The sequence below is a fragment of the Balaenoptera borealis genome (genome assembly GCF_965194805.1).
Source record: "Balaenoptera borealis genome assembly, chromosome: 16".
Taxonomy (NCBI): domain Eukaryota; kingdom Metazoa; phylum Chordata; class Mammalia; order Artiodactyla; family Balaenopteridae; genus Balaenoptera; species Balaenoptera borealis.
In genome coordinates, this window is record NC_138872.1 from 50,473,017 (window position 1) to 50,496,001 (window position 22,985).

Below are 22,985 nucleotides of genomic sequence, written 5' to 3' on the forward strand. Positions count from 1 at the left end.
GCCACCAGGATGGGTTAAAGTAATCTCAACCTTTGTCTTAACAGGACCTCATGTTCTGGAATTTGAAGGACATTTTTAAGGGGAAAGGCTTTAAAATTCCTCATTTTGAGATGGAGGGTGCCCTGTTCCTTCCATCTCAGCTGCACTTTTCTCCTCCCCTGTGTGTGATAGAGATGTGGGCTGAATGAAGAAGACTTCCTGGGATGGGGAGGGGTGTGAGTCCTGCTTGGGGTTGGGTTCTGGCAGAGACTGCTTCAGGGTGGGATGTAAGGCCAGAGACAGGCAGTGGGCTTGGGGGCCACACTCACTTGCTGGAGTTGCCTTCCTGAGGCTCGTGACAGCTGCTGAGATGTACCAGGCACAGACGACAAGGAGAGCTGGGCAGATGGAGTAATTGGTCTCTAAGGAACATGACAGGAAAGTCCCTGCAGCAAATCCTCTGTGCGGCTTGTGGGGGCAGCTGCCCGAGTGACTGGAGTCCTCAGCAAGTGTGGGTTGGAAAACTCAGAAACACCTCTGCTCGGTGCCCCCCAGGAAGAATGCACTGCTGGGTAGTGTAGCGATGCAGCCCCTCACCATACGCGGTCCTGTGTGCACCTGTCTTAGGTCGAGTGACTTTTAAATGATCACAGGGTAATACAACGTGCTTGGAGAAAAGACACTGAAAAAATGCCAGTTCTGCCCCAGCTGAGTCCTCAAGGGGAGGGAGGAGGCAGTATTGAGTCCACGAGATCCCTGACAGTCAGGCGGCCCCCACACACGATGGCGTCCAGGGCCACAGGGCCAGGCCACGGTGAGGAGACAGGGACGGGTCTAGCTGAGCCCTGTGCACAGAGCCGCCCTGAAACGCAAGAGGAAAGCTCAAAGCACATTTCCCACGATGCCTCCTGTTGAGTAAACTGTATGGTCCACCTGACAGCTGTCTGGCTGGTGCCCCAGTGTCCCTGGCCCTGCCTGTGCTGGGAGGGAGCGGTGTAGGGCCAAGCCTGAACAAGACCCCTTCCATCTGGGCGGCGCCTCGGCCTCGTAATGCCTGCGTTTCCCTTGCAGGGGATCCTTCTGGTGTATGACATCACCAACCGCTGGTCCTTCGACGGCATTGACCGGTGGATCAAGGAGATCGATGAGGTAGGTGTGCTCCTGTGGACACCCCCTTCCAGGGTCACCCCCTGCCCAGCATGTGCGCTCCCATCCCCCATGAGGAGCCTCTGTTACCCCCATTTTCAGCCCCTCCTGTGCCCCGGCTCTGCATATTCTCATGCGCTGACTGCTATGGCACTCTCCCAGTGGGGTCCTGTGCCCCAAGGAGCCCCACCTCATCACAGAAGCGACAGAGGGCCCCCCGGGGGGGGGGGGCAGCACAGAGAGGGGGCGTCCCGCGTTCGTGCCTCTGCTGAGTCCTGTGCGCTACCTAGCACGCACCCGGGGTCCCCCGGATCCTGGTTGGGAACCGGCTGCACCTGGCCTTCAAGCGGCAAGTCCCGACAGAGCAGGCGCGTGCCTACGCGGAGAAGAACTGCATGACCTTCTTCGAGGTCAGCCCACTGTGCAACTTCAACGTCATCGAGTCCTTCACCGAACTGTCCCGCATCGTGCTTATGCGGCACGGCATGGAGAAGATCTGGAGGCCCAACCGAGGTGAGGAGTGTGCCCAGCGGGGCCGGTTGTGGGGCTGGGGGTGTGGCTCAGGAGGGGCGGGACCGTGACTGACCTGTCCCACCCCCAGCAGGCGGACAGGTTCCAGGCTCTGCCTCCCAGGCCCTTGGACTCAGCAGTCCCACCAGAGCAGAGCTGCCAAGGCGGCCAGGGAAGCTCAGTAGTCGCCCAGGCTGAGGGGCTGGAGGTCTAGCCGCCGAGCCCTGCAGGGTCTCCCAGGGCACCTCTTGGTGTGCTGTGGCTCCGGGGATGAAACAGGAGCAGGGCGTCCAGTGGCTGCTCTCTGCATGCCTGGGGCAGGGGCAGGGTCTGGGGGTGTTCTGGTTCAGGAACCCTGGGAGCTTTGCAGACCTCCCCAATCCCAGCCCCCTCTAGGCGTCACTTGTGCTTACCTGCTGGCGAGATTGCCACTGGCCACCGAGATCTCCCCGCGCCTCACGCCCACCTCCCCATGGTCTGATCCCCCTCCCCACGGTCTGACCCCGCCCCCCCATCTTCTGACCCCCCACCTGCAGTGTTCAGTCTGCAGGACCTCTGCTGCCGGGCCATTGTTTCCTGCACCCCCGTGCACCTCATCGACAAGCTCCCGCTTCCTGTCACCATCAAGAGCCACCTCAAGTCCTTCTCAATGGCCAATGGCATGAACGCTGTTATGATGCACGGGCGCTCCTACTCACTGGCTAGTGGAGCAGGGGGCGGCGGCAGCAAGGGCAACAGCCTCAAGCGGTCCAAGTCCATCCGACCACCCCAGAGCCCACCACAGAACTGCTCGCGGAGCAACTGCAAGATCTCCTAGCTCGGCAGGCCATGCCCCATCCAGATGCACTCTGGGAGGGCTCACGCTTGGGGAGTGCTCCCAGCCGGGCGCTGGGCCCAGCGCTGTGTGCAGGGAAAACTTTGGCCACACAGTCCCTCCTGGGAAGCGTGGGGATGCCCCTAGTAGGCTGGTGGTCTCAGCCAGACCAGCTCCACAGGACAGTGGAGGGCCATGCTGCTGGGATGGTGGCGGATCACGCCCAGGACCCCGAGGTGTGGCTGAGAAGACCCCCGGAGGCGGCTCTGCCTGGCCCCAGCCTTGAGGGGGCTGTCCCTGGGGACTGGGAGACCAGGTTCCCTTTCTTATTTATGTAAAAGATGGTTCACCCCTTTTGTACATTTTTAAAGGACCAGCAGGGAAGCCTCCGTGCAACCACGCGGTGAGCCCATGACAGCTGAGGGGACGAGCTTTGGGACATTGGGAGAGAGGAGGTGTTTGAGGCAAAGATGGGAAAGAATCCACCATCAAGGCTTGAATCTGAATTCACATAACACTTCACATGGGGCTATGGGCTGTGTGGGGGCCAGTGGAGAACATGTGGAAGCTTTGGGCAGCAATCTTGGACTCCCCAGCTACATGCATCGGCCTTTCTGAGCATGGTGGTCAGTGTGCCCGCCATGTGCTGAGGGTGTGGGCCCCAGTAGTGTGCATGGTGGAGCTGCAGTTTCCAGGGCTCCCACCAGCCTTCCTGGATGACATCCGTGTGTGTCATGGAGCTACAGGTTCAGAGCCAGGGGCGACTCGCAGGTCCCACGTTGCTTGGAAAAGGGGAAGCGGGGTGCACCCCCCACGTCCCTCCCCAGCTCCCTCTCTCCCCACGTGGGGGCCATCAACCTTCCTTCTGTGATTCTGCACCTTCGGTTCCGTTTACATCTGTTGCTGCATGAAACTGGCTCAGCGTCTCTCCGAGTTGACACAGAGCTATTTGTAGACAGTGCTCACTGGGGCCACCAGGCCCTGGGCAAGTCTGGACTGAGCCTGCCCCACTTGCCTCCTGGGGTGTCTAGACCCTTCTCTGGCCAGCTTCTGTCTTCTGACCTTGGGTGTGATCCCATAGCTGCTCCTCACCCAGTTTCACCCCTCTGTGAGGTCACACGTCACCAAAACCTTTCTCACCCGTTTCTTATTGGTGGACGCTGAGTTCCTCTTCGAGGACCCACCAGCCAGCCTGAGCTGGAGGCCTGGCCTCCTTCCGTCCACCTGGCTGGTGACGTGGCCACAGGTCACACTGGTGCTCAACTCTACCTCCTGCCCACGGGCCCCTCCCTGGCCTGTGACCCCCTTGCTCGGGACTGTTCTGTGGTGGGTGCCCCGAGGGCTGCTGTTATGGGAGGTGAGGTGGGGAGGGGCTGCAGCGCCTGTGAGCAGGATCCTGGCTGAGGCCTGGCTGCCAGCAGAGTTGGGTGGGCAGAGGAGGCCCCACCCATCCTGTCCTGCCAGCAGGAGCCCCTTGTTTGGACATTGTTTTGAGGAAACGGATGATCCTGCATTCACCATATCAACACTACCCTTTGCTGCTGTCCACACTTGCACTGTTCCTGGGCTCGTTTTGGACAGTTTTAGTTTCTTTGTACAGTAAACATAATTCAGCTCTGGCCTCCAGGCTGCGTTGTGAGTGAATGAAAGTCTGGCTTTAACCCACTGGGCTGAGTGGCGGGTGGAGGGGTGGCACTGCAGAGGGCTGCTTTGTTCCTGCTCCATCCCCCATGACTGCCTTGCTGAGCTCCAGACGGTTTCAGGCCTCCCTGCGTTTCTAGGTGGACCTGGAAGCAGCTCTCCCCAGCTGTTCCTGCCTGTGCAGTAGTCCAACCCATGGCCGCTGGGACCATCTGCTGCCTGCTGCCCCCGGGGCCAGAACCTGGGATATTGAGCTCTCACTAGTGTCCTGGGCAGGGCCTACCAGGTTCCCTCTGCTGCTTGAGCAAGTGGCGGACCAGAAGAACTGTCCCCCAAGACTGACCACAACTGAGAACCCAGGCCTTGGGGCCACCAGCACCCTCAATGGGAGAGCCACCCACTTAAAAGGGTATGTAGGGCTCAGCTCAGGGGTGCGGCAGACGCCCTGGAGGTCAGCAGGGCTGGGGTTAAGGGGGCAGTTGCTCTGAACGTAGCCCCCACGCTTGGAGACCGCTGCCTCTGGCTGTGGCTATACAGGGCTGGGGACCCATGGTGTCCTCCACACCTGGGGTGTCTCTTGGTCTCATTTGGACCAAACCAGGCTCTTATTACCCTGTCTCTCAGGTCAGCCAGACAGACACAGGGTCACAGGACACTCTCCCATCCAGTCTCAGAGCAGGCACTCCTGGGGCCCCAGACCCCTGGGAAAAGCACATTCTGGCAGTGGCTGCGTTTGATCTCCCCACTGACCCCACGCCCAGGAGGAGCTTTCATCCTTCCTGAATGTTACAGGGGCCTGGAGGGGCAGGCGAAGACCTTTGGGTCCTTGCAGTTCCTTAAGTTCTCCTGGGACACGCTGTTCTCAGGGTGCTCTTAGATGCCCTTGATCTCTCTCAGGACTGCGCTGCCCCACGCAGGGCCACACGCAGCCGCTGAGATTCAGATCAGTCCAAGTAAACACCCTCACCGCGTCTCTAGTGTCCACAGCCCTTGTGACTGGCGCCTGTGCCAGCCAGCACACACAGACCGTTCCCTCCCTGCCCACTGCTCTTGGACCCCACTTTTTTGGCAACCACCATAAACCGTTGAGGAAGGGCCTGAACCAGGAGACAGGTGCCTGGGTTTCAGCAGGGGCGGGAAGCAGGCTCTCTAAATGCAAAGTTCTGCCATGCCTCAGCCTCCCCCAGGCCGTGCCCATCAGGTACCTTTGTGCTGCAAAGGCCTCACCTCCAGTAGGAAGGGTTTAGATTTGACCCCAAGACCTGCTGGCACGGTGTGACCACGAGAAGGGGTATGGGGAAGGTTGTGGAATCTTCCTTGGGAAGGGGAGAGAACCCCACCGTTGCTGGGCTTAACGCAGAGCCCCTGCACCTTTGCCTGGACATAGTGACTACCAGGTGGCAGGCCAGCCTGGCCTGCTCTGGGGAAGACCCAGGCCCAGGGTTGGATGGGGGAGCCGGAGGGGTTGGCCAGCCCTGCCCCCTCTTGCAGGGCAGCTTTGATCCCAGGGCCTGGAGGGAGGAGGGGCTCCGGTTACAGCGTTTCCCCCTCCAGTCTCCGGCCAGAGCCGCCCTTCTCCGCCCCTTGGTGACCCTCATGGCCAGTGTCTCTGTGCTCCTGGGCGCTGGCCCCTCCCCAGCCTTCCTCTCCTCTCCCCGCCCCCTGCCCTGAGCTGACCAGAGGGGCCAGGAGGGGGAGGGGCTGGTGCCACATGCACAGACTCAGCCCGGAACCCACCCAGCCTGAGACTTGAGCGTCTGCTGTGAGCTCCGACCTTGGGGGACAGAGGGGAGTCCAGGGGCAGAGGGCAGGGGCACCGATCACAGATCCCGGAGGGTGGATGCCTGCAGGGAGTGGGGATCGGCAGGGCCTGAGGAGGGGCTAGCGGCCACACCCCCCACCCCCTGGTCCCTCGGTCCCCATGCCGGCCCTGAGGCCACTCCTGCTGCTGTTGCTCCTGGTTGGGCTGACTGCGGGGGCCAGCCTGCCGCCGGGGCCCGGGAGCCACCCGGGTGTGTGCCCCAACCAGCTCAGCCCCAACCTGTGGGTGGACGCCCAGAGCACCTGTGAGCGTGAGTGCGTCAGAGACCAGGTGAGCACAGGCACTGTCACCACTGGCCCCAGCTTGGGGGGAGACAGACTACGTTGGGGGCCCAGGGCCTCTTGGGGGCCCCTGGTCAGCATGGGAGAAGCCCAGACCTCCCCCACGCCCCAGGCCTTGCCTGCAGAGGGGACCCTCAACCCTAGAAGTCACTTCCTCCTCGGGCTCCCCACTCTTCTGCTGGGGTTTCACACTGTGCTCTGTATGAGGGGCCCTGGGGACAGCTACCCCCAGTCTTTGCCTTCATGTGTCTGAAAACTGGAGGCCCCCTTCTCACTCCTCAGACCTGCCCACCCCCACCCTGCAACTAGCTGTTTTCAGGTCCAGTGGGGCAGAGAGGCGGAAACCTGTCTGGAGGTCCCGCCTTTGCAGCCTGGCCCTGCACCACTGCAGTGGCCTTGAGCACGTTTTACGTCCTCCCCGAGCCTCAGTGTCCTCATGTGTATGATGGGATAATAACAAAAGCTGCTCTGGGGGCCAGGGGTCTGAGGATTCCGTGAGGTCCAGTGAGATGACTTATGTGATGGGTGCGCCAGGCAGTTGTAGTTCAGTGTCCAGATGGAAAGCAAACCTGCAAACCTGCTTAGCTCCCAGAGGGGAAACAGATTCAGGGAGAGGCAGCAGGGGACTCACCCCTGCCCTCTCTGGGCATGCTGGGGCAGGGCTGAAGGGGGAGGGGTATTTGGGTGTCCGCTGAGCTGTCCGCCCCCACCCCCTCCGCAGGACTGCGCTGCCACTGAGAAGTGCTGCACCAACGTGTGTGGGCTGCAGAGCTGCGTGGCAGCCCGCTTCCCTGACGGCGGCCTGGCCACACCCAAGCTGGCGGCCTCATGTGATGGCTTCATGTGCCCACAGCAGGGCTCCGACTGTGACATCTGGGATGGGCAGCCTGTGTGCCGCTGCCGTGACCGCTGTGAGAAGGAGCCCAGCTTCACCTGCGCCTCAGACGGCCTCACCTACTACAACCGCTGCTACATGGACGCCGAGGCCTGCCTGCGTGGCCTCCGCCTGCACGTCGTGCCCTGCAAGCACGTCCTCAGCAGGCCACCCAGCAGCCTCGGGCCCCCCGAGACCACCGCCCGCCCGACACCAGGGGATGCCCTGGTGCCCCCTGCCCTCTACAGCAGCCCCTCCCCACAGGCAGTGTATGTAGGGGGCACAGCCAGCCTCCACTGCGATGTCAGTGGCCGCCCGCCACCCGCTGTGACCTGGGAGAAGCAGAGTGACCAGCGGGAGAACCTGATCATGCGGCCAGACCAGATGTATGGCAACGTGGTGGTCACGAGCATCGGGCAGCTGGTGCTTTACAATGCCAGGCTGGAGGACGCCGGCCTCTACACGTGCACCGCACGCAATGCCGCTGGCCTGCTGCGGGCCGACTTCCCGCTCTCCGTGGTCCAGCGGGAGCCGGCCGAGGACAGGGCCCCAGTGGCCGTCGCCCCAGCCCAATGCCTGCCCACCACGCAGGCCTGTGTCGGCACCCCCTCTGGCCAGGTCCTCTGGCACTTTGACCCGCAGCGGGGCGGCTGCATGACCTTCCCAGTTGGCAGCTGTGCCGGGGGTGCCCAGGGCTTCGAGACCTACGAGGCGTGCCAGCAGGCCTGCGCCCGTGGCCCCAGGGATGCCTGCGTGCTGCCGGCCGTGCAGGGCCCCTGCCAGGGCTGGGAGCCGCGCTGGGCTTACAGTCCGCTGCTACAGCAGTGCCACCCCTTTGAGTACAGCGGCTGCGAGGGCAACGGCAACAACTTCGAGAGCCGCGAGAGCTGCGAGGACGCCTGCCCCGTACCGCGGACGCCGCCCTGCCGGGCCTGCCGTCTCCGGAGCAAGCTGGCGCTCAGTCTGTGCCACAGCGACTTCGCCATTGTAGGGCGGCTCACAGAGGTGCTGGAGGAGCCCGAGGCGGGCGGCGGCGGCATCGCTCGCGTGGCCCTGGACGACGTGCTCAAGGATGACAAGATGGGCCTCAGGCTCTTGGGCACCAAGTACCTGGAGGTGACGCTGAGTGGTATGGACCGGTCCTGCCCCTGCCCCAACGTAACGGCTGGCGACAGCCCGCTGGTCATCATGGGCGAAGTGCGAGACGGCGTGGCCATGCTGGACGCGGGCAGCTACGTCCGCGCGGCCAGCGAGAAGCGCGTCAAGAAGATCTCGGAGCTGCTAGAGAGGAAGGCCTGCGAGCTGCTCAACCGCTTCCAAGACTAGCCTGCCCACCCGGCCCGCCCTCCCCACAAACCACCCACTCCCGGCCCGCCCCACCCTCCCCGCCCTCCGCCTGAATAAAAGCGTCCTGGACCTCATAGCCTAACGGTGCTCGGGGTTCTGCCACCACACGGGGATTTGGCTCCAGTCTGAGGTCACCAGGGAGCACCAGTGAGGACCAGCCTCGGAGGCGGGTGCCACCTCCCACACCTGGAGGGCCAGGCAGCCAGCTCAGTCCTGTCTCAGCAGGCCCTGGGTCCTTCCTCACTCCCTCCTCTCTCTGCTCGAGTGGAGCAGCAGAGTCCAGGATGCCCCCAAGCCCTGACCCACAGGCCAGACCCTTCTTGTCCCCAGGATGGAACCCTTGGAGACACAGCCTGCCCACCCAGCACCCTGCAGGGGTGCTCCCAGGAGGAGGCATGGCAGATACCAGCAATGGGACAGCAGGAAACACTTTATTCCCAGGCTCTTAGCAGCCCTGTGGCCACTGGATAAGAATCCCCAGTCTGGGGAGGGCCAGTCCCCATAGTCTGGCCCAGGGTGGCAGGGGCTGGTGATCGGGGTTTATCCCAGGGACACAGGCATGGCGGAGAAGGGGTTTACTCTTTCCGGAAAATTAGGCACTTGTTGTTGGCTGGCATGTCCACCTGGGGGAGATACTTTGGCTGGAGAAGCTGCTCCTGGTCCCCAGGGAGGCTGCCTGTGACCACAGTCCTCCCCACCTACCAGCCTCTCCAGGAGCAGCCCACTGGCCTGGCCCAGGCTCTCCAGAAGGGCCGTGTCCCGCAGCCCCCACTCTGGGTTCCTGCAGGAGAGAAGGAGGTGGAATCGGCCTGGGGGTCATCCAGCCCACCTGCCCCCCAACCAAACCCCCTACCCACCCAGCTCTGACCTGCATCTGAGGGTGAGGTCAAAGTCCACGTTACTCTGAGGAGAAATCTTCCCATTGATGGCATAGGGCTGTGGAGACGGAGAACACGATTCTGTCCGCTATCCACAGGCTCAGCCATCCCCTGTCATCCACTGGGCAGACTTGCAGGATGGCACCCACAGAATGGAAAGAACACACCCCTCATTGCTTCCCAGAGGGGAACAGCTGAGGATCAGCTGCTGAGCCAACGGGGTGCAGAAAGACTGGCAGATGACAGAGGAGTGATGGAGAGAGGAGGGCCTGAGTGTGTTTCAGTGATAATGGGAAGCTGGGGAAAAGGGCAACTGAAAATACGGAGACAAGAAAGGAGTCCTGAAAGGCGGGGACAGCCAAGGCCGGCTGGGGTGGTCCTGCCAGGAGAGGCCCCTCTCAGGCAGGAGCACTCACCCCATAGGTGATGAGGAGCGCCTTGCGTTTGAGCAGGTGTCCTGCTGCTCTGAAGAGCCCCTGGGAAGTGGGGGAAGCAGGAGAGCAGTGAGGAGCTTTCCCCAGGGCCCAAAAGAGCCCTGGGCCCAGGACTGGAATCTCAGCCTGACCTCCCCCGGCCTGAGTGCCCTGTCTCTGATTCAGGGCAAACCTGGCATCCCGCTCCCTCCCAGTGCAGGGGAAGGAATGCCGCATGGCGCAGGTGGGTGGCCCCTGGGTAGCTCACCCACGCTCCCACAGACCTCGGTGCAGCTCAGGGGGCTGATGTGGCTCATGTTGATGCAGAGTAGCAGGTCCAGAGATTGCGGCAGGATCCCGCCCCACTGTTCCCAATCCCACCTCACGTCCAGGTACAGCGGGGCCTTCACGTTGGGCAGTCCCTGGGCCTGAGTGGTGGCCAAGATGCTGCGGGAAGGCAGCCCGTGGGTGGGGTGGCCTGTGCAGCCGTTTCTGCAACCCTACTTGGGGGAGGCTTAGAGGGATCACAATAGCGTGGGGATCCAGGGCAGCGGGACGGGGCACATTTTCACCCCCGGGGTCCCGCCTTCCCGCCGCACCTGTCCAGGCAGCGCTGGTCCACGTCGGACGGCTGCCACTCGGCGTTCGGAAAGGCCCGCGCGAAGTGGGCCGTGTGCTGGCCAGAGCCCGAGGCCACCTCGAGCACGCGGACGCCGCGCTGGGCCGCGTCCACGTACTGCCGCAGCACGCGCAGTATGGGTTCCTTGTTCCGTTCGGCGGCCGCCGCCACCAGCATCTTTCTAGTCCCGCGCGGCGGGGCCTGTTGCGAGTGTTAATCCAGCACCGCCGGGCCCGTCGGGAGTGGTGCCGTGGTACCGCGGGGCCCGTCGGGAGTGGTAGTCCGGCGCCGCGGGGCCCATCGGGAGCTGTGGCCTGGCCGCCGAGCAGCCGCACCCACCGCCCCCCCCCCCACACACACACGGACTACAATTCCCAGGAGGACACGCGCCGCGCCTTAAAGGCCCCGCAGCCGCAGAGGCGGGTAGCGAGCCGCGGCCTCCGCAGGGGGACGGGGCGAGGAGCTTGGGGGGCTGGTTTACAGGCGCCCATTGGCTCAGCACCCGGTGCCCGTGGCTGTTCTGGCACATTTTCATAGCGCTTGTTACTCCAAAATTGTCTCGTTCGTGTCGCATCGGAATGGGATGCTTCCCTCTAGTCTTTCTTTCCTTTATGAAATCTCTCGGGTTTTTTTTGAGTTGAGGGGAAAGAAAAAACATGCCCTGCGCCGCCCGGGAATCGAACCCGGGTCGCAAGAATGGGAATCTTGCATGATACCACTACACCAGCGGCGCTGTTGCTAATGAGCTCGCCCGCGAGACTTAGGAGATTGTGACGCAACTACCAGCCTCCCCCACTACCCTTCCCATCTCCGCCTCCCCGGCTCCGCGCAGAGACATTAGCGCGCATGCGTCGCTAATGGTTAGGCGCACCAGGTTTGGCGGGGTCCGCGGTGGTGGGGGGTTCTCGCGGTGTCACTCGGGCACCCAGCGCTCGAGGGGAAGGAGCGGGGGTGAGCTACGTGGGCTTGTAGCCGACTGGATTTGAACGTGCTCCGTGGAAAGCATGGCAACCGCGGCATTCGGAAATTGTGGGGGCGGGGCCATGGGAGGGCCTTCTTGGCTGGGGCGGGCTCCTGGCTGGGCGGTGGCTGCGGGTGGGTAGGGTTGTGTGGCGGAGCTCCCTGTGGTGGACTGGGCTCCGCTGGGGCGTGGCTGGGGCTGCAGCTGGGCGGGGTTCTGGGGCGGGGCTCTTATGTGGGCGGGGTTGTGCTGGGCGGGGCTCCTTGCGGTGGGTGGGGCTCCGGGAGGGGCGGCCCCAGCCTGCCGGAACTAAGCCTGTGATGCTCAGGGCTTCTCTGTGACACTGAGATGACCAGCGCTAGCCTAGAGTTCACGGATGTTGTGAGGGGTCGGTGACCTCTGAGTCAAATCGGAGGCCGATTTGTTGTGTCCACGGTTCTTCCCTGGTTGTCTTCTTGGGGCCCATGTCTCAGAAGGGGCCCTTTCAGCAGGCTGGAGACCGTGCTCTGCAGTCAGGACTAGCTTATCTCCTTTGCTGGGCACTTTTTCTCGCGTGAGACACCCCTCCCCCCATACCCAACGTCGCTCTGGCAAGAGCTCTGAGAATGGCACTGACCGGGACTTTAGCCTGGGATTGCTGTCCAGGGGGCATGCAGAGTGGGACCAGAGGCCGCTGTCTGAATGTGGTCAGAAAAGGAGGACAACCTTGCATCTTAGGGACGGGAGATGGGAAAGTTCCACTCAGTGGGCCGGCCTCCAGACAACCCCTTTGGCATTCTGCATTACGACCACCCGTTTTTCGTAGCTGACTTTCCCATTTCACGGCCCTGAGCTTTCATTACCTGACTCACTTTTGCCTCACCTCCTAGTTTGTTGGCTGCGCATTTTCTGTGTCTCCAGGTGGAGAAGAGGTGCCTCTCAATGTGAATCCCTGACCCTCACCTGTAATGATCAGTGGTCATCTGAGGCCTCACCAACCAGGCCCCTCAGCCCTCCTTGCCCACTCGAGAGGCACCATGCTTCCTGGTGACTTCACATGGCATTCCTGGGCACGGGCCACCCTGTCATATTATAGTATAATAAGAAATAGATATTTGGTCTTCGTCCTGGTTCCTGGAATAGAACTCTTAAAACCCTGAAGATTTCGTGAGTGATGGGGTGAGAGGAGCATCTGTTATTCATAACAAGCCCCTTTCAGCCTTACCTGGATTTATACCAATGAGGTGACTCTTGGAGGATGGCGGCTGGTTGCCAGGGGAACCCTGTGATTAGGGGGTTGGAACTTTCTGCCCCACTCAGACTTCTGACTCCTGAGATGGAGAGGGGCTGGAGACACAGCTAATCTCCAATGGCCAATGATTTAATCAGCCCTGCCCTTGTAATGGAGCCTCCATACAAACCGCAAATGGAGGGGTTCAGGGAGCTTCCAGATGGTGAACTTGGAGGTGCTGGGAGGGTGGCTCCCAGGGAGGGCGTGGGGGTCCGCACCCCTTCCTCACACCTTCCCGGGGCATCTCTTCCACCTGGCTGTTCCTCAGTCATGTCCTTTATGATAAACCAGTAAATATAAGTAAAATGTTCCCCTGAGTTCTGTGAGCCATTCTGGCAAGTTATGGAACCCAAGGAGGGGATAGTGGGAACCCTGACTTACATCTGGTTGGTCAGAAGCACAGGTGACGGCCTGGACTCCTCGTTGGCGTCCGAGGGGTTGGAGGGTGGTGTTGAGGGACTGAGCCCTCAGCCCGTGGGTCTGCGCGGATGCTGGGAGTTAGAGTTAGAATCCAGTTAAATTGTCGGACACCCAGTTGGTGTCCAAAGAGAACTAGAGCATTCTCACTAGAGAACAAGTAAGAACCACCCCCCTCCCACTTTTGGTGTCAGAAGTGTTGTGAGTACAGAAAAAGAAGTTTTTCCTTTACACTCAATGTCCTGTAAGCGGGAAGGAGCCTGCTTCCCCCATGTTGTATGGTGCTGCTTGAGGAACTGCCCACATGCCCTGCAATGTCTTCTGTTTAACGGCACTTGACCTCAGGTTGACGTCCCCCTGCCACATTCATCACTCTGGACGGGATGCTGTGCGAACTGACACCTGCCCTCCGCACTCACCAAGCTCAGAGCCTGGGACAGAAGCAGCTGGGCGCAGCCAAGCGGTGGCCTTTGCTGCAGTGCGTGTGTGTGTGAATGCATGCACATGAGCATGTGTGAACTGCGTGAACAACTGTGAGCACACATTTTCTGTAAAGTGCCGGATGTGTGTCAGACTCTGGGAGGGTCCAAGTCCCCCAGGGGATGCTGAACATGGGACACCTGGAAGTGCCCCAGACCCGAGCCTGTGCTCAGTGGTACCTCCTGGGGTTGTGTCTCCTGCGGATTACTGTTGGAGCCGGAGGGGCCTCTCCTGCTAGTCATGCTCATCTACAGAGGGCTGCGGAGTAAGCCCCCCTAGTGCTGCCCCATGATGTCCAGAGCCAACCGCAGGGTCCAGCTTCCTTCCTGAGGTCCAGGCCCACGTGCCCACCATTCACTGAACTTCCTCCCAAGCCCTCCAGTGCTGCACCCTGGGCACTTCCCCTCCCATTCCCTCACCCTCACCCACTACCGCTTCCCTCTGTATATTAATTTTCTAGAGCTAGTATAACAGATTACCCCAAAACTTGGTGACTTAAAACAAAAATTTATTTTCTCACAGTTCTGCAGGCCAGAAGCCCGAAATAAAGATGTCAGCTCCCTCCAGTGGCCCTACAGGAAGCCCTTTCGTGATCACAGCTTCCGGCTTCTGTGTGGCTCCAGGCATTCCTGGGCTTGTGGCCACCTCACTGCAGTCTCTGCCTCTGTCTTCACATGGTCTTCTCTGTGTCTCTCTGTGTCCAAATATCCCTCTCCTTTCTCTTAGAAGAACACTCATCATTGGATTTAGGGCCCATCCTAATCCAGAATGACCTTATCTCGAAATCCTTGCTTTAATTATATCTGCAAAGACCATTATTCCAAATAAGGTCATGTTCTGAGGTTCTGGGCGATGTATCTTTGGGGGGCCACTGTTCAACTCACTGCACTTGGGTATGGGAATGGGCAATCCCTTGGGAATTCCCTGGAGGTCCAGTGGTTAGGACTCGGCATTTTCACTGCTAGGGCCCAGGTTCAGTCCCTGGTCAGGAAACTAAGATCCTGCAAGCCATGAGGCCAAAAAAAAAAAAAAAAGGAATGGGCAATCCCTAGAAACTCGGTGGCAGGTGTGGCAGCATCCAGCCAGAGCCTTTCCTGGGGGCCACTGATCACCCTTTATTAGCAGAAGCCCATCCTCTAGTCTGGGTTGGTGAGGGCATGGATTTCAGATCTGGAAAGTGATGGAGGACGACTGAAAACTTAAACTTCTTTCTCCTCTAACATGACATTTTAGTGTCATATTTAGAGCCTTTTAGAAGAGAAAAACTGTACTTGTTTTTATTATGAGTAACTGGGGTCAGTGAGGTAAAGGCCTTTCCTTACTATGACACCCATTTTTTTCAGCCTGCTGGGTGAGGCCCCTGCCTCCTCTTCAACTGCCCATGACTCCAATTCCAGGATGGGTTTCCAGCCTCTCTGACAATAGGGAATGTTGCTGGCTGCAAGACGCTGTCTCTACGGGGGCTTAGCAGGCTGGCCCGCTGTCATGGACAGTGTAGTCCAGGGAAGGCCAGGCTGGCCAGGGTTCCTACCCTAACAGGAGAACCAAACTGAGATCTTGATTGCAGGCCCATCCAGACCCTGACCTCTCCCAGGCTCTGGCTGGGCCCTCCCCATGCCCCATGGCTCTGTCCTGGGGCCAGGGCAGGTCTCACACTTGAGTCCTGGGAGCAGTGGGGCTGGGAAGGCGCCTCAGGGGGAGATCAGCCCCACCCTCCTCCCTGCCCTCCTCTGCTGCCTGCCCCCTACAACTGGGCCTTTCTCTCTCTGGCTCCCCTCTCCCTTAGCTCAGTGTCTTTTGGGGACCTCTGGGTTCTCTCACTTCTCCCCCAGGCCCAGCCTGTCCTGCACCCCCTCCTCTCCTGCCTGTCGGGACCATTCCTGTTCTGCTCCTCTTTCCTGGAGCCCTTCCAAGGGGTCTTGGACCCAACCTTTGACCTCAGACAAGGCCCGTAGGCAGGGCTGGGACATTAGAGTCTAGAAGCCTTGGCCACCATCAAGGCCAGGCCTATCTGCTCATCAACAGGTCCTGTCCTTCCCCTCTTCACGCTGGCCTGAGGGGGTGCCTGGGAGAGAGGGGGCTCTCAACTCATGTCAACCTGGGGGGAGGTACTCCCCCACCCCAGGGCCTGGCTCCTTCTGCCAAGAACATGTGCCTTCAGGACACAGGCCCGCCCAGGCCCCTCACCCTGCGGGGTCTCCCCAGCCTGAGTGAGTTAGCATTGTGCTCGAGGCCACCAGGGAGACCAGGGCAGCCAGCACAGATGATGCACGGCAGGAGCGTGGTGGCCTTGACACAGCTGGGGGGAGGGACGAGGGATGGGCACCTCGGGTGGAAAGGGGGGCCAGCTTGGCCAGGGGGTGTGCTCATGCCCAGACTCCCTGGACATGCTCTTCCCTCTCAGGGTCACAGGCTTTGCTCAGCCCAGCCCCACAGAGCGGGCAGCTGGGGCCAGGGATAGGGGTCGTATCCTTTGGCCTTGGGTAGAACAAGACGCAGAGCCAAGGGGCTATGGGGAACTTGGAAGGAAGGACAGCCCAGCTGCCCCAGGAAGCAGACTTCCCTGAAGGAGCCCCAGAAGGCCCAGTCCCCCCACCTCGACCAGCAGCCACACAGGTGCATGGGGTAGGGGGGTGGGGGGATCCTCCCGCTGGTTGCCCCCACCCCAACCCTAACCACCACCCCGCCCACCATGTTGTACACAATACTTGTTGTCTGGACATGATATGCGGAGAAAGACGCGCTCTAGCCCCTGACCTGGCCTCTCAGCCCTGCCTGGGTGGGAGGCTTCAGGCCCGCTCAGGTGTGGGGTGTGGGGGGAGCTGGGCTAGGTGCCCTCCAGGAACCCACTGGGCCACAGTGCTGAGGGGAAGCCCCCTTGCCCCCTGGGGCAGCGGCTCCCAGACTGAGACACACCCCAGGCTCTGGTGCTGGCCCGACTGAGCCTCCCCAAATACTTGTAGGAGCAGTGCAGGAGCCCTGAGGGACCAAGGTGGCTGCACAAGCCTCTGAGGCGGATGCCACACCCCCTGGATGACCCTGGGCAGAGTTTGGTTTTTTTTGGGGGGGGGCATTAAGGATTGAACTCAACCAAAGGGAGGATGGGTACCTCCTGCAGAATCCAAAAGGCCCTCAGGCTCACAAACCCAAGAGTTCTGTGGTTCCCCCTCCCCCAACCCAGGCTGCTGTGTGTGAGACCCTGTGATGACCCTGCCCTCAATGACAGCCTGAGGCAGCCCTAAGCAGCCTGTGAACTGTGAGGAAGGGGCATCTCTATCTAATCCTCAGGAACCCTGTGGGTAGAGCCCCCTGGGAAGGGGCTGCCTGGCAGATTAGGGCACAGCAGCCCCTCTCCTCCGGCAGGTCTGGCTCCTCCTGAGACACTATCACTGAAGTAGGTCTTGCGGCTGACCCCACTGCCTGGGGGGTTTGGAGGAGTAAGTGCTCTTCCTCCCCTGTGGGATGACATAAACTGGGTTGCTTCACCGGCCTTCTCCGCCCCCAGGATGCTCCTGGATTGGTAAGCGGCCTCCTGCCTCCCTGGGGTTGGCTACCGCAGAATGTACTTTCTGTTCCTGCCCCATGGGATGAAAGGGAGATTCCCAGGGCGTCATGTCTGCCCAAACCTGGGGGCTGACCGCCTTTTCTCATCTCTGACCCCCTCAGTCCCATGACTGGGTGAACCGGCACACTGGCCCAGGCCCACCCAGGCACCTTGGAGGAGGGTCTCCGACGTGAGTGGGAATACCCTTGCTTCCAGGGTTCACACAGATCACTCCCAGCGTCTGTCAATGCCTCAGCTCCTTGGACATCACCGAGGGCCTGGGCCAGAACCTCGCCACGTCTGTGTGCCTATGGCTCCCCTAGCCTCCTGTGGCGGACGGCAGCCCAGGCCTCAGGGAACTTCCTTGACCTAGGCCTTGGGCCAGAGGGGCGGGCGCTGCTTGCGGCCGCCCAACCCCAGCCTCGGGCCCCGCCGCAGGTCCAGCCAGTTTCCCAAAGGCCCGAGCGCCACCCCTGCCGCGTGCCTCGGCGCGGGCCCTTTAAGGGCCGGGGGTGTGTGGCGGGCCCGCCCCCTCCCCGCAGCGCCGGCCGCCCGTTAAAGGGGCCGCGCCCTCGGCACCCGCCGAGTGCCAGCCGGGCGGAGGGCGCGAGATCTGGCTGCGGGCCGGCGGGCGGGGAGGGCGCGGAGGGCGCGGGCGCGCTGCGGCCCCTCCGCACCATGTACACCATCACCAAGGGACCCAGCAAGCTGGTCGCGCAGCGGCGCACAGGTGCGCAGCGGGGGCGGGCAAGGTAGGGAGGGGACGACCGGGGTTCCGCACGCGCTGCCCGCCCCCAGCGCGACGGTGGCTGACGCGCCTTCCCCGTGCCTGCAGGTCCCACGCAGCAGCAGGTGGAGAGCAGGCTCGGCGAGCTCCTGAAATGCCGGCATCTCGCGCCGCCGACCCCGCAGCCCCCACGGGCTCAGCCGCCGGGACCCTGGCCCCTGTCGAGGTGAGACGCGCGGCCGCGGCCGGAGCCCGGCCCTCCCCTCCCCCGCCGGCCGCCGCGGGGCCGCGAGGGTGACCTTGGGGAAAGGTTAGCGGAGACCGGGCCACATGCTCCGGGCGGGCGCGGAGGGGGCGGAGCACGCCGACCCCGCCCGCGCGTGCAGCTCTGGCCCCGCACCTCCGCCTCACCTGGCACCTGGCTGGATCCGAGGGGGCTGGACCGGATGTGCGTGACACACCTCCGAGTCCTCTGGGATCCCGCGGACCCCGAGTCGGGAAAAAGCCGACCGGCTCCTGGATCTGTGGGGCTCCAGGCGGCTAAGTCAGGTGCCTGGGCCGACCTTGGCCTGCGCGAGGCCAAGGCTTGAGACGAGCTGCTGGCGACTCGCCCTAGAGGGCGGGAGCGCGGTGGCCCAGGACGCTGGCCCGCAGGTGGCCTGCCTCTGCCCGAGGCAGGAGGCTGTCAGCGCCATGCTTGCGGGGCAGCTGGGGGAGAAGTGCACGTGGTTCCCTCTGGCCCTGCCAGGCCACTGCCCGCCTCTGCCCTTCACCCCAAACACCCTGGCTGGGCGCGGAGACCCCCGCAGATGCTCGGGGCTTGCTGGAGTTGTGGTTTTTCCGCCTTTCTTGACCAGCAGTTTTGCCATAGGAGGCTCAGTTCAACCACTTTGGCCTCCAAGTGACCGTGACCTGGAGGTCATATCCTCCATCCCCCAGGACTGAACCTTTCACTTTTTGGCTCAGGTCCTGGCTTCTGGTTTCACTTATTCTATGCATGTTCTGGGCCCAGGGCTTAGTCCAGGTCCACACAGGCCTGAGGGCTCCTCAGGCTGTGGATGGGTGGGGGCAGCAGACTCAGGGCCCCGAGGCAGCGCTGACCAGGCCTTGGGATTTCTTCCCAAGTTGAGGACAAACAGCTTCCAGGATTGGCTAAGAGGTGGGGGCTGTGTGCTGCACGCCACAGCCTGCCCTTCCCCCTCAGTTACTGGCCTCAGATGCCACAGGTGGGGGCAGCCTGTGAGGACCCTTCTTGGCTGAGGCCCTTTCCAGGGGCCTCCTGCTAGGAGCATGTTGACACTTTGAGACTGGTCCTAGTGAGGAAAATGTTCCAGGCCGGCCACAAGTGCCTCCTGGGGAGAGGGGTGAGTGGGACCCTGGGGCGCACTTCCCAGGACCCAGCTGTGCTGTGACACTGCCTGTGACGTCAGCCTTGGTCCTCACAGCCGCCCTACCTCCCAGGGGAGGGAATAAGGCATAGGTGTGTAGCCCCGCCCCTATCACCCAAGCAGGGAGCCCTCCCCCCTCTCTTACCTGGAGAAACTTGTTGCTTCCTCCATGGCCCCTTTGCTGGGGAATGGGGAAGGAAATGTGCATCTGTGGCAGGATCAGGGTGCTGGGGAGAGAGATGGGAAAGACAGAGCAGAGCCCTAAAGATGTTGCGACCTGCCAGGTCCCGGGGTTCAGGGGGGTGCTGGTGCTTGGCCCCTCAGCCTGCTGCAGTCCTGTGTGGCACTGTGAGTGCAGGGGAGCGGCATGAAGGCAGAGTATGTGCTGGTCATGCCGTCCCCCCTTCCCTCTGAGGTCACTCCTTCCCTGAGCTGCCCCCTGCCAGTCTCAGGGACCTTGAAGAGTCCCCCCGCTGGGAGGCCAGAGCAGCCAGCAGGTCCTCCACACCAGGAGCCCCTGAAACTTCTGAAATCACTCCACCCAGACTTCCTGTCCACCCTCCCTCACCCAGACTTTGCCCAGGAGGAAGGAGTCTGAGCCACTGCTGCACCCTCTGTGCCTGGTGCACCACAGGTGCTCAAAGCATCTGACCTGCTAAATGTCCGGGCTCAGATTCCAGCCGGGCGCTGCCCATGGTGGTAGACAGGCCACATTAGTCTGTGCCTGTGATGAGTTCTCCCTTCCAGCGAGAGAGAATAAGATCAACGGTTGGGGAGAAGAGAAAATGGGGCCACCTGATGGTGCAGGGGAGGTGGACTGGTGGGGGAGGGGGCTTGGAAGCTGTACTGGGTTGTGGGTTTTGGGGTCAGACAGGCATAGAGTTCTGATGCTGCCACCCACTCACCACATGTAACCTTGGACAGGTTACTTCTCTCTTGAGCCCAGGTTCCTGGGCTGAAAACGGGTGGGTGGTCTACCTTGGAGGGTAGTGAAGGGGGTTAAGTAAAAGGAAGCGAGGCCTGTATCAGCAGGCACCTAGCAGGGATTCCGGTGCTGCTGTTGCCGTGGGCGGAGCTTGCCTGTGGGCGGGACTTTCCTGCGGGCCGAGTCCCTGGGTGCTGGCACGGAGAAGGGTGGGGAAGACAGACGCCGGACTCGTCCATAGGTGCACAGGGAGCTGCGCCCTTTCCCCCAGAGGGCCTGCAGAACCGCCTTATGTAACTGCCGGCAGCGGGCGGTCAGGTGCCCGCTTGCTGGGGCCCCTTCTCAGCCCCAGCCAGGCCACCGTCTAGGTACTTGCGATTTACAGCCTTTGACTGCAATTCTTTTTTTCCTTCTTTGATGTTCAGTCTCCAAATTTTCCTAGAGTTTGCGGCCTTGCAGGGCTAAGGGTAGCAGGCGAGGGGCTGTTCCAGTTAAGGACAAATATCTATGCCCTCTGGTTGGTATAGCTCAGGCCTGGGAGGAGCCCTGCCCCTCCACATTCTATGTGGCCACCCGACCCTGCCAGCCTGGAGCTGGTGGGACCGGTGCCCCTCAAGACGCTCCTCTTTATTTTAGTGCCCCTCTCAACTGAGGAGGAAACCCCAGCGGCGGTGGGGCACCTGAGCCCAGGATGGCGAGCAGGCCGGCGGGACCGCGAGTGCCTGGCGGAGTGGCACGTGCAGCCCAGGACTCCCGGCTCCCACCTCCTGCTGTAGGTGTGGGCCCCGCACTCTCCACGGCCCTGTCCCGGGCTTCATGTGCACAGGGCTGGGCCAGCTGCCACTGGCCAGGGCAGCCCACCAATGCCCTGGGCCCGGCTGGCCGGGATTGGCCCAGTGGCCACCTGGACATCGAATGTCCATCAGGCCGAGCTCCAGCACCCAGGGCCATCTCCTCACTCAGCATTCCTGCCCCCGTGGGCAAGAGCATAGCCCCTCGTCTGAGGCCTGCAGGGGTGGGCCAGGGTTGCAGTCACACCCTCCCTACTCAGGATGGCCCACTCAGCACTTGGTGCTGTCTAGCCAGACCATGAGCTGTTCCTGGGGGCCTCGGGCAGCTGGGAGAGGGAAGGGCAAAGGCCGGCAGCTCTTGTTTGGGTCCTTCATCCCACACTGGGGGGCATCGTGAGATGGAGAGACTTCTGTGGGGGAGAAAGTGGCCAAGAACTGCGCCTAGTGGGTGGGGTTGGGCCAAGCGACCTTTACTCAGGTCAAAACCTGGGCTGATGGAGGCCTGGCTGGTCCAGGGGAGGTGGGTGGCTGGTGGCAGTAGGGGTGCCTGAGACCCTTGGAGGGCCGCCTATGTGCCTTGAGCATGGAGCTCTGCAGGGGATCTGGGGACACAGAGAGGCCCCACTCCACCCCCGCAGTCTTAGGCCTGGCTCAGGGTGGGGGGCTGCAGTTGTGAGCTGAGCTGCTGGGGGCGCAGGCCTGCACGAGAAAGGCCTTGGCCACTGGCAGCAGCACACAGCCTTCCTGTGGTTCAGGGAAGTGCCCAGGCTGGGCCTGGCCCAGGGGTGGTGAGGGTGGCCTGAGGCTGCTCCGGGAGCTCTGCCAGGTAACACCTGGGCTCAGAACGGTTGCTGACCATCTCCTCCCCCTTCCTGCAGTCCAGGGCCGAGGCTCGTGTTCAATCGGGTGAATGGCCGGCGGCCACCTGCCACATCCCCATCCCTCAAGGGAACCCAGGAGACCTACACACTGGCCCACGAGGAGAACGTCCGATTTGTGTCCGAAGGTAGTGCTGAGGCCCAAGGGTGTGACCTGGGCCATGGGTCCTTTTCCCACTGTAACCTCACTCGAAGTTGCCAGAGGCCTGGGCTCTTCCTGGGTTCTCTGCCTGTTTCTCCTGTGACCATCCAGCAGGCTGCCCACTCCCAGTTCTGGCCTGGGGTCCAGGGTAGCCACCAGGCCCTGGTGTGGGAGACACGGTGCCAGGGGCCTGGCTCAGCCTGACCATCCTCTCCCCACAGCCTGGCAGCAAGTGGAGCAGCAGCTGGGTGGTGGCCCAGCCGGTGAGAGCGGGCCGAGGCCAGTGCAATACGTGGAGAGGACCCCCAACCCCCGGCTGCAGAGTGAGCCCTCCCCCCCCCTCAGGGTGTCCCCTCCACCTCCTCCAACCCTGATCTGGCTCAGCCAGGTTCTAGCCCCAGGGGGTTGGGAAGAGGACTGGAGCCTGACCCAATTCTGCTACAATTGGGGTCTGGGTGAGGGGCTTGTGGTCAGCTTGAGGTGGGAGATGCTGGTCAGCCTGGGAGGAGCATCATTGCCCAGGCTTCTGCTTCCCCGCAGACTTCGTACCCATCGACCTGGACGAGTGGTGGGCACAGCAGTTCCTGGCCAGGATCACCAACTGCTCCTAGTCGCAGCTTTGGAAGGAACGCTGCCCGTGCAGGGCCTGGCCCTGCCCCACGCTGGACCCTCTGCCAGGAGAGGACCACGGCGCCCTGTCCAACCCCTGCGGTGGGCTGTGCTTCACCCTGGGCCTGGCCAGGAGCCGGCCACACCTGAAGTGCCAGAATTTGGACTTTTGCTCCCGCTGACCCCTTGGCCCAGCTGTTCCAGGCTGCCAGAGGCCAGGGGTTGAAACTGACCTCAGTCCTGCTCACTGTGCCCGGGGACCAGCCTGTGGGGCTGGCAGGGAGGAGCTCCAGGCTAATAAAGTTGAGAAACTGCCCTTTGGAAAGCTCTTTACTTGGGGGCAGTGGGGGGTGGATGCGGGAGGGGGCGCTTCTGTCCCAGCCCCAGGCCCAGCCCAACCTTCCATTGTAGCCTCATCTCCTCACAGATGAAGCTTTGTCTAAATCTGGTCCCCCCACCCCGGCCTCTTGCCCAGCTGCCTTCCTGTGTCCTGGGCCAGGTCATTTTGCATAGAAGTCTGTAAACGCCA

General features: G+C 61.9%; 4 protein-coding genes and 1 long non-coding RNA gene across 13 annotated transcripts in view; 3 read left to right on the forward strand and 2 right to left on the reverse strand.

Annotated features, from left to right (window-relative positions):
* The window catches only part of RAB40C (RAB40C, member RAS oncogene family), a gene marked incomplete at its 5' end in the record, with an annotated part of 29,913 nt that extends 25,843 nt beyond the window's left edge, over window positions 1-4,070 (forward strand). For all 3 annotated transcript variants that reach the window (XM_082361585.1, XM_082361586.1, XM_082361587.1), the window contains 3 exons: window positions 1,051-1,128; window positions 1,416-1,638; window positions 2,172-4,070. In XM_082361585.1, the coding sequence (XP_082217711.1) occupies window positions 1,051-1,128; window positions 1,416-1,638; window positions 2,172-2,452 (582 nt within the window). In that variant the 3' untranslated portion in view covers window positions 2,453-4,070. The remainder of the gene's footprint in view (window positions 1-1,050; window positions 1,129-1,415; window positions 1,639-2,171) is intronic.
* Window positions 4,071-4,578: 508 nt separating this feature from the next.
* On the forward strand, window positions 4,579-8,704 carry WFIKKN1 (WAP, follistatin/kazal, immunoglobulin, kunitz and netrin domain containing 1). Its single transcript, XM_082361577.1, has 2 exons — window positions 4,579-6,182; window positions 6,915-8,704. The coding sequence occupies exons 1-2, from the start codon at window positions 6,012-6,014 to the stop codon at window positions 8,391-8,393; spliced, it is 1,650 nt and encodes a 549-aa protein (XP_082217703.1). The 5' UTR covers window positions 4,579-6,011; the 3' UTR covers window positions 8,394-8,704.
* A 122-nt stretch (window positions 8,705-8,826) lies between these two features.
* On the reverse strand, window positions 8,827-10,650 carry METTL26 (methyltransferase like 26). Of its 5 annotated transcripts, XM_082361599.1 has the most exons (6): window positions 10,305-10,615; window positions 9,990-10,152; window positions 9,709-9,768; window positions 9,283-9,350; window positions 9,117-9,195; window positions 8,827-9,037 (listed from the first exon to the last, which is right to left on the reverse strand). In XM_082361599.1, the coding sequence occupies exons 1-6, from the start codon at window positions 10,499-10,501 to the stop codon at window positions 8,990-8,992; spliced, it is 615 nt and encodes a 204-aa protein (XP_082217725.1). In that variant the 5' UTR covers window positions 10,502-10,615; the 3' UTR covers window positions 8,827-8,989. The 5 variants fall into 5 exon arrangements, with proteins under 5 accessions (XP_082217725.1, XP_082217726.1, XP_082217723.1 ...); XM_082361600.1 differs by lacking the exon at window positions 9,709-9,768 and having other exon boundaries at window positions 10,305-10,623; XM_082361597.1 differs by having other exon boundaries at window positions 8,827-9,195; window positions 10,305-10,617.
* Window positions 10,651-13,943: 3,293 nt separating this feature from the next.
* Window positions 13,944-20,400, reverse strand: LOC309613984. Its single transcript, XR_014235962.1, has 2 exons — window positions 19,257-20,400; window positions 13,944-14,255 (listed from the first exon to the last, which is right to left on the reverse strand). It is a non-coding gene; the product is annotated as an uncharacterized lncRNA (long non-coding RNA).
* Window positions 17,514-22,772, forward strand: MCRIP2 (MAPK regulated corepressor interacting protein 2). 3 transcript variants are annotated; one of them, XM_082361609.1, is made up of 5 exons: window positions 17,514-17,726; window positions 17,832-17,949; window positions 21,706-21,833; window positions 22,069-22,170; window positions 22,388-22,772. In XM_082361609.1, exons 1-5 carry the CDS (start codon window positions 17,675-17,677, stop codon window positions 22,456-22,458), a joined length of 471 nt encoding a protein of 156 aa, XP_082217735.1. In that variant the 5' UTR covers window positions 17,514-17,674; the 3' UTR covers window positions 22,459-22,772. The 3 variants fall into 3 exon arrangements, with proteins under 3 accessions (XP_082217735.1, XP_082217733.1, XP_082217734.1); XM_082361607.1 differs by lacking the exons at window positions 17,514-17,726; window positions 17,832-17,949 and adding exons at window positions 18,135-18,272; window positions 20,673-20,808; XM_082361608.1 differs by lacking the exons at window positions 17,514-17,726; window positions 17,832-17,949 and adding exons at window positions 20,529-20,553; window positions 20,673-20,808.
* The last annotated feature ends 213 nt before the right edge of the window (window positions 22,773-22,985 follow it).

Bases quoted from the DNA above. Each gene is read 5' to 3' on its own strand.
- WFIKKN1 (XM_082361577.1), top strand. From the start codon at position 6,012: ATGCCGGCCCTGAGGCCACTCCTGCTGCTGTTGCTCCTGGTTGGGCTG. The intron at 6,183-6,914 runs GTGAGCACAGGC...CCCCCTCCGCAG, and splicing joins GTGAGTGCGTCAGAGACCAG to GACTGCGCTGCCACTGAGAA.
- METTL26 (XM_082361597.1), bottom strand. From the start codon at position 10,501: ATGCTGGTGGCGGCGGCCGCCGAACGGAACAAGGAACCCATACTGCGC. The intron at 9,769-9,989 runs GTCTGTGGGAGC...CCCACTTCCCAG, and splicing joins GCCCCCTGAGCTGCACCGAG to GGGCTCTTCAGAGCAGCAGG. The intron at 9,351-9,708 runs GTGAGTGCTCCT...CCGTCTCCACAG, and splicing joins CGCTCCTCATCACCTATGGG to CCCTATGCCATCAATGGGAA.
- MCRIP2 (XM_082361607.1), top strand. From the start codon at position 18,170: ATGTGCGTGACACACCTCCGAGTCCTCTGGGATCCCGCGGACCCCGAG. The intron at 20,809-21,705 runs GTAGGTGTGGGC...CCCTTCCTGCAG, and splicing joins CCCGGCTCCCACCTCCTGCT to TCCAGGGCCGAGGCTCGTGT. The intron at 22,171-22,387 runs GTGAGCCCTCCC...GCTTCCCCGCAG, and splicing joins CCCCAACCCCCGGCTGCAGA to ACTTCGTACCCATCGACCTG.